At 39.6% G+C, this 17,528-nt stretch overlaps 1 protein-coding gene across 1 annotated transcript; it reads right to left on the reverse strand.

Annotated features, from left to right (window-relative positions):
* Window positions 1-3,373: 3,373 nt before the first annotated feature.
* LOC147884481 (uncharacterized) lies at window positions 3,374-8,837 on the reverse strand. The gene is made up of 9 exons (XM_087398204.1): window positions 8,716-8,837; window positions 8,567-8,617; window positions 8,262-8,441; window positions 8,079-8,184; window positions 7,902-7,943; window positions 7,727-7,783; window positions 6,933-7,607; window positions 5,988-6,054; window positions 3,374-3,624 (listed from the first exon to the last, which is right to left on the reverse strand). The coding sequence occupies exons 1-9, from the start codon at window positions 8,835-8,837 to the stop codon at window positions 3,374-3,376; spliced, it is 1,551 nt and encodes a 516-aa protein (XP_087254330.1).
* Between the last annotated feature and the right edge of the window lie 8,691 nt (window positions 8,838-17,528).

A 17,528-nucleotide genomic window follows, 5' to 3' on the forward strand; every position in this document is an offset into this window, starting at 1 on the left:
TCAATGGGGTGTGGAGGAGAAATGCGAGAGCTACATTGGAGATCCTGGGATTCAAAGTAGAAGCCCCAAAATTTAAGGAGAGCATACCTAATTTGGAGATAAGGCTATATAAAATTTATCATACACTTTGCGTCAGTCCTTAAGTTTTTTTGTGATGTTTCCACAATCCATTGTGTTTACCTGAGTCTGATTTTTTTGTTTTTTTGGTATGTAGGCACAATTACATGAAAAGTCTGCTGTCTTTTAGATGAGGGAGCAACAATATTATTTTGCCAAAAATTTGATGGAAAGAATCCAGTCCAACGAGCCTCTTTGTAATTTCCTATCCCCACCAACAATTGCTAGTACAGAAGATGAGGGTTCAACATGCTTATGATTGCACAACCCTGTGGTGGATGTGGCTTTACTATATACAGAAAAGAATTTATTTTGTTGTGTGTGCTTGAGTGCGCCCATCCTTACCACCATTTTTGTTTTGCAAAACTTTGTTTGAAAGACACACATTGTAGGGTGGAGTGTTTCTTGGAAAAAATCACCACATCAACAAAAGCGATGGTTTTAGGCTCATCAATTGGTATACCTCACTCCCCATTTTATTTGGCTTTTATGTATTGCATATCTACTTTGTGACTGGTTGCCACTGCTTTCTATTTTTCCATTTCTCTAATGCTTTACATGTGCTTTTCAGTGGTTTGATAATGCTTTACCAATGCTTTGTGACTAGTTTGTGACTACTTTACCACTGCTTTCTCTTTTAAAATTGCTTTACCCCACTGCTTTCTCTTTTAAAATTGCTTTCCTGTATACATTCATTGCTTTCAGTATGCTTTGGCACTACTTTGTGACTGCTTGATTTTGTGAGTGCCTTAGCACTACTTTTCAGTGGTTTGGTAGTGCTTTGGCACTACTTTTTGACTGTGCTTGGTCACTGCTTTGCATTTTTAGACTGCTTTACATGGAATATGCAAAGTACTCTACATGTGCTTTTTGGGTCTCACTGCTTTTATGGAGAGTCCTGTAAAAGTGGTTGACTTAGAAGATGGAATGGACACACAGATGGGTGATGTACCTGCACATGCAAGTTTGGATGATCTCATAGAAGCAGCCACAACTATAGGAGATGTTGCTCCCAACCAAGAGACCAATCCAGATGGGTTGACTACGAGACAATGGATAAAGGTACTGACAAAGTGTAAGACCACGTAGAACAATGCAGCCGAGGCCATTCCATCAACTGCATAGATGCCTACTAGTAGGGGAAAAAGGACTAAAACACCAAGTAATGCTGAGAAGGTTCTTAAGAAGGATGCAAGTCCTGTAGCTAGCCTAAAACCAAGTATGCACCGCCCATGGGCCCGCAAGAGATTGTAATTTTTAGATTTGGAATTTGGGTTTACCCCATGTAATGAAATGCCAGCTTAATCAAGTCATTGGTATTGTGATGTCTATTACTGTGGTCTAAATGTCTTCTAGTTATTACGCATTCCCTCCATCTAAACAAAGATCATAAACCTTAAAATAATTTGATTATCATACATTAATCTTATACTGTCATGCATTTGAGATTTGTGACTGCTTACCTCATCACTCCCCTCGAAGAACTTAAAAGCTAGGCAAGGAATTGTATCTCATTAAAATTACAGTTCAAAAATTAGAAGTTGTAGATATTTGCACCCATGTGTAAACATGTGTTAACTTAATGGAGACTTAATGAGAGAGTGAGAGATGGAGAGAGGTGCCTTGATGAAACTCGATCATGTTGTGGTTTGTATAGGTGATCAAAAATTTGCATTGGTCATGTATACAAAATGTCCTTTCAAACTTCGGCCTAAGATGAGTGTAAAGATGGCATGTGGTTCGCATCCAAGTCAACATAGGAGAGCACTAAAAAGATTTGCTACAAAGCTAGGGATCATTCACCATACCAGCAATATTGCAATACCCCTCATGAACTTAGAGAGTAGGATTTTTTTGTCTCCCCCATTACATGATCCCAGAGAGCAAGAATGCAAAATGACGTGCACTTGTGATAGACATGAATGGTGTGCTGATTTATCATCACAACCATGAAAAGCAGCTATTCTGGCCCCAATGGCATCGTCACGCACGGCAAGTACAAGATTTCCATGGAGGGCTCAATCGTGACTTGACATTTCTGGTGCCAGAGGATGTAGAGACTTTTTTGTGTTGGGTTGCTCGATGGTATGACATATATATATGGAGCTTCCAATGGAGGTGCAACTTGTTGTGGCACTTTAAGTTGTGTTTTCCTAGCTTGGAGAATGTTATCTCAAGATTTTTGGATTCAAGAATATTGTGACAGGGCACATTTCACCATTTCTGATGGGAAATCAATCTTTTTCAAGCACCTGTGGTATTTCTAGGAGCAATACCCTTTCTATAATGTGTCGAGCACCGTGCTTCTAGACGACATCTTGTACAAGTGTACAGGAAATCCAAAAGGGACATCTTGTGTGTTCCCAAAGTTAGATTCAATCCCTATGCATTGGCAGCATAATTTTTTGGTTAAGCATGTAGGACCTTGGTTATGGCGATGGTTGAACTCATGGGATCGCCAACAGTTTGCATTTGATGACTAGTTTGGTGCTTGGGAAGATATAGATAGCCTGCTAGTTGTAGAAAAGTATTATGCGCATAGACTAGATGGGTGGTAGCCCTAATTGTGGAGCCCATTGCTTCTGGGGCATGTGACATGTTTATCAAACCAAGGCAGAGGATGTAGTTTACAAGCTCTTATTTGTGAAATTGTTCAAGGACTGCAAATACTACCTATAACCTTGGTCATGTACCTTGTTATTGTTTCATGAGGTGTAATTTTTAGCTACTAGATCATGTATAATTGTTCAGCTGGATCATGAATATAATACTAGACCATGTAATTATTCAATTGGATAATGATTATATTATATTTATCTTTGTGACTTGCATCATGTCTTGCCTAGCTATAGTGCATTCTGACTGCTTGCAAATATTATCAGTAACTTGGATCATGTGCCCTATGGTTGGATCATGAAGTATTACTTTTGCTAATGGATCATGACCACCATTACTTGACTGATTTATATACAAGGGTTTCTCACATATTTGGTACAACCAATCATGCTTGGCTACTTTTTTGGCAGGAGACAAATAAACAATCATAGAAAATGAAAGCAAGTGTGGGAAATAAATTAATAAGAATGTGGTCTAGAGATCATAAGGCATGCTATTGTAGACAGCCTCGTACTCTTCAAGTGATACCAAGTACAAGTTTCTCTCCCCCTCAATGGCTTCCAATAGAAACTTGATTGACCTTACAAGATGGGAATATAATATGACCTCAGGTTTATGATCAAGAAGCTTATAGCAGTGGTCACCTTGATGACCATAAAAGAGACCCTTCACAACAAGTAGCAATCATGTTGCCCCAAGCATCCTTCATAGCCTTTTGACTCTTCTCCTTAGCTTTGGTACACTTCAAGATGTAGAAGTCGGCACCCTTTTCATTGTCTACCTCTGCATTCACTGTGAAGTTTTCCCCCATGCAAAGAGCATCGCTAAGCATTTCATGATGCCCTTTGAAAAGAGGCTCGTCAATGAGCTCCTCATCAGTATCCAAAACACCTGCATTGTCAAGAACAATGATGTGATATTCCCAACTTGGCACATGCTTCTTCCTGGTGTAGTGTCCCCAAGACTCTTGAATACAAGCATTGCAGTAGCATGACAACCTTTTCATTGCTATTTGACTAACAACCCCTTGTGCAGCTCCTCATATATAATGCATCGATTGTGTCTGTGGCACAAGTTGACAATCCCACTATATAGATCTATCAAGATCTCCTTCCTTAACCTCCAAAACACTCATGCTACATTCCTCTCCTTAGATGCATAGCTGGCTTGACCCTCATGAGACAAGTTGGTCCTCAAAAAATCCATGACATCTCTTGCATTTTTTAAGGTGGCTCCATTTGGCTTTAGTTGTTCATGTGTCAGTGCTCTCTTCACAATAGCCCTAGCCCCATTGTGCTTGCTGCTTCCATGTCTAGATCCAAAGAAATTCCATGTCATCTTCAAACCTACGAGTTGTTCAAATCTAGAAACGAAATGAGGTCGCCATTATAGGAACCGTTCATGGTCATTGGATGTTTTTCCTTGCATGATTTATGAAAACTTTAAAGGGATTTGTAAGGCAAAGAGCTAGACCCAAAGCAAGCATGGCAAAGAGATGGCTTGTGCAAGAGTCATTAGTATACATCACAGAGTTTCTTGCATCCATGGATCCCAATATGCCACATGCTTGGAACATCAAGGATGACGATCATGTCATTGCGAAGGTTCACTAAGATAAAGGGGTTGAAAGAAAGATGAGCGAAGAGCAAAGAGACAAATTCAATAAATTTTGTGTCCTCAATAGTCCCAAAATGCAAAGATGGGTGGAGAGATATGAAGAGGCCAAAGCAAAAAGAATAAATGAGAGGATGAGATTTAGAGTCATGCACAAGTGAAGGGTGCCATATCCACTAGACCTTGCTCTTCTCCCCAGACACATGTCTCATGATTGGCTACAAGAAGCTCTTCATGAAGCCGAAGATGATGGAGAGGACGTAATTGATCGAGAGTGGGAGCTTGTAATCAGATGTATACCACATGAAAGTTTTTTACCTTTCTACTTAATTTGGGTATTTATGATCACAATCGCTACAAAATGCATTCTCATTGTTTTAATCACGTTCTTTTGTAGTACAAAAAGTACAGCCCATTCTGGTCACATGGACGACATTTTTGTGTGGAACGCATCGATTCAAGCTGGAGAGTCACATATGATCGTGGAGTCATGGCTAACTTTGTACAAGATAGCCGAGCAAGTTCTTTTGATACAAAACTTCTCTCCTCGTAGTTAGATTATTGTGGGACCATACATGACATCTATGAAGTTGATTTTAGACGATTTAGTATTGAGAACTATCTACAATGGTCCCAATGCTATAGTTAGGAGAGACATCAGTGGTTTTTTTGCCATTGACTCCACCTGACCCTAGACTGATAGAAGTGATACTTTTGTTCTTTCAGAGCATTGTGAACAGGTACATACTAATGATTGATTGATTAAAAGCTAATATCTTCGTTTTCAAACAAACATTGGTAGATGTTCATATATATATATATTTATATATTTATATATTTATATTTATATACGTAAGCATAAATGATATAATTACAAGCATCTAATTTGTATCTTCAATGTAGGTGGTCTTTGATCTAGATCATACAGATCCAAGACGGTGGTACGTGGTCCAAGTTGCTCCTCCTCGAAGCAAACACATTTTTGAAGATAGGAATGTGGATATAGAGATGCCGATAGAAGATCCAATCTAGGGAAGAGGGTGAAGATGACGATATGGAAAGGAAGAAGGTGACAATAATGACACTATAATGGAGGAAGGTGGAGATCACGACTTTGGGGAAGAAGAGGTAGAACTAGAGTGTGAACTAGAGGATCAAGTCTTAGGTAGACATACAATAGGGGATGGTGATATAGGTGATCAATTGCATGTAAACCTTGAGATAGTAGACTTATTTGGTGTACAAGACTTGGCTCAAGATGAGGCCATCGATGTAAATGCTACTGATTGATTGTTTTGACATCGACGAGACTTCCTATGTTTGGCCCTCTCATTTATATAGTGACATTTTGTACATTTGTATGTTAAGTTTAATATTAATATATGACTGTTTTGATCTCAATTTGGGTGTACACACTCTTATATTTTTTGTCTTTCAAATGACCAAACTTGTGGTCAAAAATTATTTTCGGTCCCTTGGAAACGACGTTTTGTAAAATCGTCAGGTATGGAAAATTTAACCCAGAAATCGGTGCAAGCATGATAGCTTCGGTGGAAGCATTGCGAGTCATTAGTATGCAGATCGATATAGGTGTCGATATATACCGATGTCTATATAGATGTGCATATCGATGACCATACCGACTCTAATTTCGTCATCTACACCGACACTTTCCCCGCCCGTCAACTGTGCCGATGATTTTCGTGCCTGCGCCCACAAAGTGTCGTTAGATAGCATCGAAAAGAAGCCCGTGTCTTGTAGTGTGAGATGACCCCCCAAGTTTTATACCACTTTTATATATTCAATTCAATAAATTCTTAAATAACTCTATTTAAGTAATCATTAAATACTCTATCCAATATGGATTCATATTTTCACTATCAACCTTTATCAAAGATATGGAGGTGACTTACACAAATTTTCCAATTGAAGTAGACTTTAAAGATCATTATTGAGTGGAGGTCACCACTTTATGTCTTTGCTAAATCTTTAGTTTTACTAGGCCATATTTATGAGGAGGTAACCATTCTAGAAAAAGGTTTTACTTAAATCTACTTTAGAAATGAACTAAATTTAGATTCTTTTCAAATGATAGAATGAGCTTTGAATTCCTATGGACATTTAGAAATGGAAAAGAAGGGAAAAGCAAGGGGCTTAAATGTCTAGAAAACCTTAATATATATGCTTTTCTTAAGTGGTGGGTAAGGGCTTTTCAATCATAGACACACTTCTATTTTTGAACTTAACAAGAATATCCGTTGTGTAAATGATAGCACTTGTGAGAAGAAATCAATAGTACTACTATGGGTGAACCCTTTGAGTCATGGGAATTTCCCATTAAAATAGAAAGCTTGGAACATTGATATCATGGATGAAGCATTGAAGCCAACAAATTGGATCTATACGCACGTTGTGTGCTCGTTGTCAAGCCTGACTTAGTCGATCCCCGATATGCCCGTGGAATCGTGCATTCCAAAGTGAAATTAAACAATCAAGATATGAACTCGTTAAGAACAACTAGGTGTGAAAGTGTTTTCGTGTAAGATTGATTGCAGCACTCGATTCTAAGGATGATAGTGAGATACCATTTTGGTGTGAGGAGATGCATGGAGGGACGCCATGCCTGACTGTTGTGGGGAACGTTGAGCAAGAAGAGCCTCGAGACTTGAAATGGAGGCAGGAGCATTTGCAGGATTCATGAGGAAGGGCAATCCCTGCTGGAATTTGGGCATAAGGCTAGAACGCCTCTGATACAACTTGCTGGATGCAGGTGATGCTACTGCATGGGTGCAGGAGCCGGCAGCAAGCAGATGATCTCGAGTACCTTGCGTGATTTCATGCATGCTCACACTGCCATCGACTGATCTGTTTTGCTGAATTTCCATACCTATCTTGTGTTGTGGAGACGCTTGAATGGCATCCTGGTGGATCATATTGGAAGGAGTGGCCCTTGTGTTGAGTGACAGTTTTGGGCTTTGCTGTAACATGTCTTTCTTCCAAGTGGCATCGAAGCCCAGCTTCGAATCAGCGGATGATGGTGCGGATTTGAAGAGGCCCGCTCTGAACCTGCAATTTTCCAAGGAAGGTAAGGTGCACAGGCTCCAGCTGTGTGGCGATGGAGGTGGAGGGAAGCCAGTGTAAATGCTTGGAGCTCCATTTCGCAGGCCTCCGAAGGGTTGGGGCAGGAAGAGGCCAGAGGGGTAGTCGAGTGACTCAAATGCATGCCGCATACGTAAAACAAAGTGCAAATCCTCTGCAATCTGCATGCCCAAGTATAAGTAGAGACTACTAATATCAGCCAGCTAGCTCCATGTGGAGGAAGATAGAATGCAGATGCACAGCAGCAATCAGATCGATCCCAGATCGATGATCAGCTCACCACTTTGCATGAACCTAGCTGAAGCAGACCCTGGCCAGCTTGAATCACCGCAATGGTCTGGTTTTACGGTTAGATTTAAGGACGATCAAGAAACAAACAATTACCATGTTGAAAACCTGCGCGAGCAAAGTTTTGGAGGAAGATTCAAGAAGCATTCACTCTTAGACTATTGTACCTGAATCCCGGCTGCGAACTGGTCGATCCATTCTGGTGGATGCTTTACAATCATTCATGTATGGAAGAGCAACAGCAAACGTGAGAGAAATCAAGTTTGATCAATATTCTTAATGCTCCAAACAAATCGAGTCTTCCTATCGCTGATTTCTGAAGGAGTAGGTTCTTCTCAACTTACTGCGTCAAAGGAGCTCTGCCAATAGCTCGAAATGCCAACCTCGCAGTCAGGCGACTCTTTGAAAACCCATTTGTGGCACTTATCAGAGGCAACTTTTCCCATTAACCTGTGCAAGTTTAAGCGTGTAAGAGATACACACAATATACTTGCACAAACACCCCGCTTGATGCAATGACCACGTACCCCTCGCCGTAGTTGTAAAGTTGTATCGACATCTTGCGAAAGGCTTTCCAGATTGGGTCCTCCGCATCAGCTGGCTCTTCGACATGCTCACAGCCTACATCCTCTAGACGTAGCCTGCTCGACATAGGTGACGCCTGAGATCTCTCTAACTGACAGTATCCATCTTCCCACATAAGCATCCTGCAAGCCCGTTCGAGAGGATAGTAGAGAAATTCGCAGTTCAGAATTTGGCAGAATTTTAAACGGCATTTTCTAGCTGCAGCTACGAGACGAGCGCGAGTAATCATTCGTGAATTTCATCTTACAGGCTGCCGCTTTCCTCGCCAACTTTGCAAGTTGTTCCACCACGGCATCTCCTATCGTAACAGAACGAGGGCAGGGTCAGATGAAAGCTACACGGAGACGTAAACAATTTCTTGTTTGGAACCGTAGAGACATTGGACGAGGAACTTACGGCCGAGGGCGTATAGTCCAAAAGACTGAGTATGTCCACTCAAAATTCATACACACATTCCTCAAGGCGTCGTGCAAGGCCAACATCGCCATAGCCTCCTTGCTTCTCTCTGGTAACACCATATTTTCCAGCGGTTCCGGGTCAGATCTGACGTTCTAGGGCACAAAAGAGTCCGCCAAATGGATCTGGTGTTGTGGACGTCAATCAAGCTCGTTCTTGCCGTTTCTTCAGGACATCACTGGCTTTAATCTGCAAGCGAAGAGCCGAGAGCGTGAGTTTGCAAGAAGGTTGTAAGAAAGTAACACAAATTTCTTGCTAAGAGTTTGGATGGTGAGATGGCAGAATTTGAAACAAGGCAATTCTGCAAGAGGGGTCATTTCTTGATTCAAGAACTCCAAACAAGCTGGCGGTGGGAGGCGTCGGAACAAGAAACAACAGTCTCCTCCGTGCAGGGCCAAATCTCCACCTGGTGATGGCAACTGCTAGCGAACAGACACCTAGTTTGTATCAAGCATTATATTTTCACAGGTTGAACTTTCAGGAGATGGTGACAGCAATGCGAAGTTCTCGCGTTACTCCAAATTTCTGGTGACTCGTAGATGATCTTTTCTGCTAAGTCGTTGTAGATGAGCTGATGTCTCTAGGGCAAAAACCATGTTTCCTTCTTGCAGCAAACCGCCCACAAACACTTTTCTCTTCCCATATGCTGCTCTTTGAAAATTACGTACGAGCTCCTCTGCCCGCTCCTGGGACAACGTGCCCTGCACAGCTCATGTAGTGCTAGCTTCGATGGACTTGTCTCCCCTTGCAAGCCCTTCCCAAATCTCCTCTCTTGGATTTCGCTTCTATTTTTTGTGTTCTTTGCAGAGTCAAGGCACGGACCATTGAATATATTCAACACCTCCTTCTTGATATACAGATGGGGCGAGATGATACCAAAGTCTCGAGGATTGTTCCTCATTTTATTCTTACAATCTTACCACAAATTGCTTTAAATGGATATCATAAGGTCACGGGTTCGGTATCCTCGGAGGATGTGACCTGGAGACCTTATGGTTTTATGTAGTTCTTTTTAAAGACCCTTTTGTATTCAAATCTAGACTTCTAGACTTGGTGTAGTATTATGTATGGAGGCCAATTGCTACGCTCATGTTAGTCACAAGAACTTTGGTTTTGCTAAGAAAGTGTATCCTTTCCCATTAAAATGCATTTGGTTACTCCATTTAAAGAGCAAGAGAGCAAACCAAACTAGTGCCATTGGCTAATAAAATCATATTATTATCTATGCAAGAAAAGGTTACCAAGGGATAATAACGACTCATCTCAAGCCTAAGAGTGAGTGCAATGCTAGTGCAATGATAGTGTCCGAATTCTTTGACAAGAAACCTAAAAAAATTTCTTGCTATCTATATGCACTGCTAACTAGGCATAACATACATGATAACTACTTGTATTTGTGCTAGCTCCTAAGTCAAGTATTTATTGCCGAATGTGTTATTGGCATAATGCCAAAATAAATTATATAATAGGTCTAGACAATATATTCTAGCACCTTTTAAAGACCCTTTGTATTGAAATCTAGAGGCATCATTGTTTGCTTGGGTATAGCCATTTTTGGTGAGGTTCAAGGAGTTTTCTGTATATAGGTATTTTGCATGACCCATAACTTATGCATTGCTCAATAGAATTCGGTAAACTTTGTCTTCAAGTTGTAGTACACATTCCAAACTTAACATGAGACCAAAAAATTATGGAATAACGATTTGGAACGAGATCGTTAAAGCATTACAAGTGCTATGTTGCATGTGAAACAGGCATCCTGAAGAGTATAGGATATAGCAATTTATTAAAAAACATCAAATTTTTATTCTATACATACATGCAACCAAGTAATCATTCAAAAGTACACTACGTGAGGACACACTTAAATGAGAACATTAGGTATGAGTTAGCGGGCCTCCAATGTTGTGCTAAAATTATGCACACCCATTTGAGGGCACGATCCATAACTTTTTTTGATTTATTGAAAACCAAAACGGATTGAAAATTTGAAATCCAAACTAGTGAGACTACTGCATGGTGTCTTAAAACATTGATAGTTGTTGATATTGGTATCTAGATTTATCCTAGAATGGAAGATTTGAAAATGTGCAATTTGTGCATGTGCAAAGATCTTTTAATAAATCCAACACTATTTGCAATTTTGAATTGTTTCTTTTTCAATACAATTGCTTGCGATATGGCTCGTAAGCATGCCAAAGGTCGTTACATTTCATAATACTCATCATCAAACTCGATAGCATGTCCTTTGGCCTTTTGTGTTTTGAAGCATTTTAGGCCACATTGCACTTATTTGGGATATCCAATTCTGCTTATGTGTTTTACTGGAGGGGGTAAACCCCAGCTAAAAATTTTGCTACTCCCACGGATTTTGAATTTTCACACCTCCCGTCCATCAAATCTTGTCGAGAATATTAAGTACTTACAAACTACCCCCGCCTTGCAACTTGCGTGCACCTCAACGTGAGCTTCCACAGACTTTGGTTTGGCATTATCATCTTTCAGCTAAGTTATCTTATATTGTTTGCTCACCTCACAAGCTAGCTTCTCTCTATTTTGGAAGGTCTATTCTAGTAGTTCACTGATCGTCACCATGGCATCAATGACAACATACAACTCGCCATGGATTACGAGAGAAGTAGATAGAGCCTGCAAGATAGGAAAGCTAAAAAGCTTGGTCAAGGCACAAGGAATGGAATATGGGTCAAGGAAAGCAATGGCACGGTATCAAAAGACACTTTTGCAACATTTGCGAAGGGAGAAACAACGAGAAGAAAGAAGACTCCTTGCAGAGCAATAGCAAGAATCAGTTGCAAATGCATGCATTCGATCAGAGCGACGAACACGAGCTGTGCTGATGGCAGCATTTGAGGCAGCAATCTCAGGCCATTCAAATGAATACCACTCTCGAGTACAAGCTTTAGCTTGCACCCTAAAGTTCATAGAGTGACAACCCTACTAATACATTGAGAGATGCACACCCAAGAGGCGATGCTCTCTAACCTGAGAAATAGCCTACAGAAAGTGAAAGGGGTGCACATCTTAGATCAACTAGCTGTAAAGATTAGGGCAACATTAGCTATGTTGGTGACCCCTGAAACAAAGGAGAAATGGCTTAGGTGTACAATGTTGTAGATGTTGTCAATCAGAAGGACCAATGTGGCTCCAGTAGTTAAACATAGAGCGGAAGCAATGCATGATCATCCCGATGTGAGAAGCCTATGGGCTTCAATAAAATGCAAGAAAAGGAGAGATAGCCTAAGTGCAAAATTCATTGCTAGAGTGATGAGGTTTTGGCATGAAAACTTCAAGAGTTTCTTTAAATAAGGACATATGTAGAAATTAGATGGGACACAAGATGTTTGACGAGCACATCATACACATGCTTGATACAATGTGGGTCAATGGTTGCCTAAACCAGCCCGGTGAATGTTTTTGATTGAGCTTTGGGATAGTTTACTTGTTTTATTTCAAAATCACGTTGGCTTGGACTTAATGTGATTGTCTTAAACTAGCCCAATGGTTGGAACATCATGTAACTGTGGTTAGTTCAACTCAAATACTAGTTATGTGATTATCTTGAACTAGCGTGGTTGAACAAAAAATTAACAGCAATATATTTCACAACAGAAAGGCAACATATTATTATTGCCATAAACCACCTCGGTAGTTGGGACATCATGCAATAGTGGTGGTTGGTTCCACTCAAATACCAATTATGTGATTATCTTGAACCAATGTGGTTGAACAGAAATTAGCATCAATATATTTTGCAGCAAAATAGTAATATATTGTTATTTTACTAAACCAGCCTAGTGGTTAGAACATCATGCAACCATGGTGGCCAGTTTAGCTCAAACACCAGTTATGTGATTGTTGTCCTGAACTAGCATGGCTGAACAGACATTAGTTGTTGACGAACCTGGTGGCTGAAATTACTATGTTTCTTAGTATTTAAATTAGTTAAATTTAATTTCCTATTGTTCGGGTCATATACCACTTAATTTCTAGATCGGGATGGCTTAGACTTAGTGTGATTGTCCTAAACTAGCCCGGTGTTGGTTCAAGTCAAACAACAATTACTGCTTGAAATTGTGGTTGAACAGAAATAAAGAAATGAAATGCAATATATTGGTATTGTCTAAATTGTGCAATTTAGAAATGAAAAGCAATATATTGTTGGGTGAAAGCATGGATAGGTGGCTCAAAAACTAGTGTCATTGACATTCCTTTGTCATGTGCTAACAAGTAGTAAGAACGTGCTAGTAAGAGAGAATGGAAGGTAGTAACAGGCAAGTAAGAAGTCTTAAAATGGATAGTAATTAAAATAATGAGTATTGGTAAAAAAAAGAGTGGGAAACCGTTATTTCCATTTCATCGTTGCACGTTGTGCAGTGGTCATGGGTTTGTGTGTGTGTGTGTGTGTGTGTATGTGTGTGTGTGTGTGCACGTGTGCATGTGTGTGTGTGTGTGTGTGTGTGCGTGTGCATGCTGCACGCATATTGCATGCACACGCATTGATACTATATGTTGTGGTGCAAGAGTGGAGCTTTTTTCTCAAGCTTCCCAGCCTCTTTAAGCTAGGTCATCAACCTCCTTCAGCTTCTTCACTTCCTTCAGCTCGGTCATTAACTCCTCGCCTTCAGCTTCCTCGACTCCTTCCACTCTTCAGCTCTGTCGCCAACTTCCTTTAGCTTCCCTGCCTTCTTGCTCTTGCTATACTTTCTTGTCTTCTCTACCTCCTCTCTCAGATCGAATCCATCACCCTCATTCTTTGTATCTCTCTGCGACACATATAGAAAGAGTGCTTTCCTCGACTTATCTACCTGCATGTTTTTTGGTTGAAGGAACGACTGCATTGTGCAAAAATTGATCTTCTGCCATTGCATGGCCCTTCAAAAATTGATCTTCTACCATCGCATGACCATCCATACTCTGCAAATGGAGGCATGGTTGTTCTTGATCAACAAGGAACTGAGTTAATCAAGAAATATTGGGCTTCAAAGCAAAAGGAACATTGACAAAAAGCAAAGGAGAAACAAAGTGTTGAAGAAAATAGATCCATAATTTGATTAGAAGGAAAGAAATAAGATTTGTAGAACTATGGCTAACTCCTAGTACGAGCATACAAAGGGCCTCGACAAAGATACTCGCAAGCAACTATTTCTAGAACTTCTCCTCCATCCCAGTTTCAGGGATGTTTGACTTGAAGAAATGGGTTCTAATCAAGATGTGCTGGCCGACATTCGCAACACTTTGACACAAGGCAAAGTGCCCTCATCAAATGATGAGCTTTTCTTGAAGAGGCCATCTCTAATGATAGTACTTAATGGTAATGGTTTCAATGGAGAAGGTGGCAACAACAAACATGTTAGCTTGTCAAAGGTAGCAAAGGTTTTGGGTCTCCATAATAGAACCAATGCTCGCCTACGACTAGAGAGGATGGAGTCATGCCCCTACAAACATGCCCAACCTATAAGTACCATCTGACACATAGGGGGTTAAAGATCTTGTTTTTGAATTTTGGACATTGGAGACTCGAGTATCCCCTAACAAAAAAGATGTTTGTTGCAATGAGGATGGGGAGACATTCTTTTGTAAATCATCCCTTACATTTGCTTGATGAGCCTCAAGTTCATACTTTACTTTTATTCAAGCAAAGTAACAGCAGTCCTACAACACCTTCAAACGCTCTGAAGCACTTTCAGGTGGTACTTTTAATAGCTTTGAAGCACTTTTAAGTGGTCCTAAACGAGTATTAAGTGGTTATATAATACTATTAAATAGTTTTAAACGACTACTATGTAGTCCAGAAGCACTAATTAGTGCTTCTAAGTGGTCCAAAAGTACTCCTAAGTGCTTCTATGTGGTGTAGAGGTACTATTGATTGATTTATAAGCACTTCTTAGGGGTCCTAAAGGACTTATAAATGATTCTTAAGTGCTTCTTAGTGGTCTAGAAGTTCCATTAAGTGGTTTTGCAATATTATTAAATGGTTCCAAAGTATTATTAAGTGGTTTAGAAGTTTCATAAAGTGGTACAAAAGTACTTGTAAATGCTATAAAAGCATTATTAAGTGGTTTTAAAGCACAAACTGGTCTAAAGCAATATTAAGTGGCTCTACAAGACTAATAAATAGTTATGAAGTACTACTAGGTGGTCCAGCAGTACTACTTAGTGATTCTAAGTGGTCCAGAAGTTTTATAAAGTGCTATAGAAGTACTTGTAAAAGCTATAAGAGTACTAATAAGTGGCTCTAAAGCACTATAAAGTGGTCTTGAACCAATATTAAGTGGTTCTACAATACTATTACAGTACTTGTAAGAGCTATAAAAGTACTCTTAAGCGGTCTAGAAGTTCTCTAAGTGCTTCTATGTGGTCCAGAAGTACTAATTAGTCCTTTCAGCTGAATTTTTTAAGTGACCTTTGAACCACTATCAATGATACTTTTAATAGCTCTGCAGATCTTTTAGGTGTACTTTTAAGAGAGGGGTCCCCTTTAGGGGCAAGGGCCATATTGGCAAACACATGATAAATCTTTGTCAATGTGCTTGTCAATATGGCCCTTGCCCCTAAAGGAGACCCCTCAAGGGTCATATTGACAAACCACTTACAGGTGTTTCTAGGGTTTTTAAAGTGACATTTAAACCACTTTCAATGATACTTTTAATAGCTCTGCAGATCTTTTAGGTGTACTTTCAAGAGATAAAAGTTGTGCAATGTTTGTTAATGTGTTTGTCAATATGGCCTTTGAGGGGTCCCCTTTAGGGGCAAGGGCTAGATTGGCAAACACATGATAAATCTTTGTCAATGTGCTTGTCAATATGGCCCTTGCCCCTAAAGGAGACCCCTCAAGGGTCATATTGACAAACCACTTATAGGTGTTTCTAGTACTTTAAAGTACTTTTCAGTTCTTTAAAGTACTTTCTAGTACTTCTAAGAAGATTTAAATACTTCTAAGTTCTTTTAAGTACTTCTAAGTGCTTCTAAGTACTTCTAAGTACTTTTAAGTGCTTTTAAGTTCTTCTAAGCTCTCTTAAGTGCTTTTAAGCACTTATAAGGACTTCTAAGTACTTTTAAGCACTTTTAAGCACTTTTATGTACTTTTCATTACTTTTAAGTACTTTTAAAGACTTTTGAGGACATAAAAGTACTTTTATCTCCTCAAAAGTTTTCAAAAGTATTTTAAAGGATTTTAAAACATTCTCAAGTACTTTAAAATATTTTTAAAGTACTTTAAAAAACTTTAAAGTACATTAAAGTTTTTTTAAGTACTTGAGAATGTTTTAAAGCCTTTAAAAATACTTGAAAGTATTTTTAAAATATTTAAAAGTATTTTCAAGTACTTTTGAGGACTTTCAAAGGACTATTCCAGTAATTAAAGCTTTTTAAAAGTAGCTTTAAGAATTTTCCACAACTTTAAAGCACTTTCTAGATTTTTCAAACACTTACATTAACTAGAAGCACTTTGAAGCACTATTTGTGGAAGTGTGGTTACCTCTAGTGACTCGAGATCTTCCTTCTCTGGCTCATGGCCATCCAAGTTAACCCTACAAAACTGTAAAACCTTCTCACACAATTTGATTTGTGCCTCTAGCTTTCTGGCTGCCACCAAGTCAGTGGCCTGCGGTGATGTTAGTACTGTAGCCAGTTGTGTTTTCAAGGTTCCATCTCTAACCAAGAACATTTTATTTGTACTAGAAGCTCCTTCCCACCAAAGCAGACAATCTCTCTCTTTTATGTACTCAGCTTTGCTGTCCTTGGGCCTTCTTCCTTTCTAGCAAAGCTAAGTTTCACACTCACAAGCATTGCTTGTGCGAGCACTATGTGTTTGACTAAAGGCTTCTTCTCTTTCACATCCGCAGGATTCCATTCTACAGTCACCTATGGGGACATTGACATCCTTGCACTAGATTAATCTTTTATTGGCACATTGGCCTTCCTCCAATTGTCCATCTTCCTATTGAGGCCACCCAATTGGGCCATAATCATCTTCAAGACATTTTCCCCAAAAGCTGCCCATGCAATTTGGTGCCCTTCTCGGTCATTTTTGGTTGCTTTGCAATTTTCAAATGTGAAGCACTTTGCAAACTTGGTGGTAAGCTCATTGTTGGGTGGAATCCCTTGGTATACTCTCTGAAAAAGTAGCTAGCACTCATCCAAGAACTTAGGGCGAACCATGCTAAGGAAACTTTTGTTGCCCTTTAAACCAATGACTCTTTGGGAGATCAGTGTCACTTATATATATTGGGAGCTTGCCTGGCAAGCTCAAACCATACTCTACATTCTTTTCCTTGGTTGTATAGTTAAACTAATTGAGACGAGGATATTCAAATTATTCCAGTGATGTAATGGAAGAATACTCAATGGATGGAGATCATTTATGGACTGAACCATATGCTTTATTACAAAGAATAACTCCATCGGAGGAAACTAGATTTGTTCTTGCAAAGAACAAAAGACTTGATGTAGATGAAATGAAAGGCTTGGATGCCTAAGTATGATGCAAAAATATCTTGAGCAGGCAATAAAGAATGGGGAGATAATCAAGTCAATTGAGGCACTTGTAAAATCTTTACAAAAACAAGAAAATTTATTGAGCATAGAATACTCTAAATCTTTTTGGCCAGAAGTAGCTATGTCACCAAGATCCACATTCGATGCAAATATGGCACTAAATGAGGGAGAAGCTGAGCAATGCCTTTAACCTCAAAAATATTGTGGTAGGAAGGGGGATAAACCCTTACCAAAGT

This window comes from Dipteris shenzhenensis, chromosome 27 (assembly GCF_047967505.1).
Source record: "Dipteris shenzhenensis isolate YYH24624 ecotype China chromosome 27, Dip_SZ_1.0, whole genome shotgun sequence".
Classification (NCBI taxonomy): domain Eukaryota; kingdom Viridiplantae; phylum Streptophyta; class Polypodiopsida; order Gleicheniales; family Dipteridaceae; genus Dipteris; species Dipteris shenzhenensis.

Bases quoted from the DNA above. Each gene is read 5' to 3' on its own strand.
- LOC147884481 (XM_087398204.1), bottom strand. From the start codon at position 8,837: ATGGTGTTACCAGAGAGAAGCAAGGAGGCTATGGCGATGTTGGCCTTG. The intron at 8,618-8,715 runs GTAAGTTCCTCG...CTGTTACGATAG, and splicing joins TGGACTATACGCCCTCGGCC to GAGATGCCGTGGTGGAACAA. The intron at 6,055-6,932 runs GTATCTCACTAT...TTGTGGGCGCAG, and splicing joins CATCTCCTCACACCAAAATG to GCACGAAAATCATCGGCACA.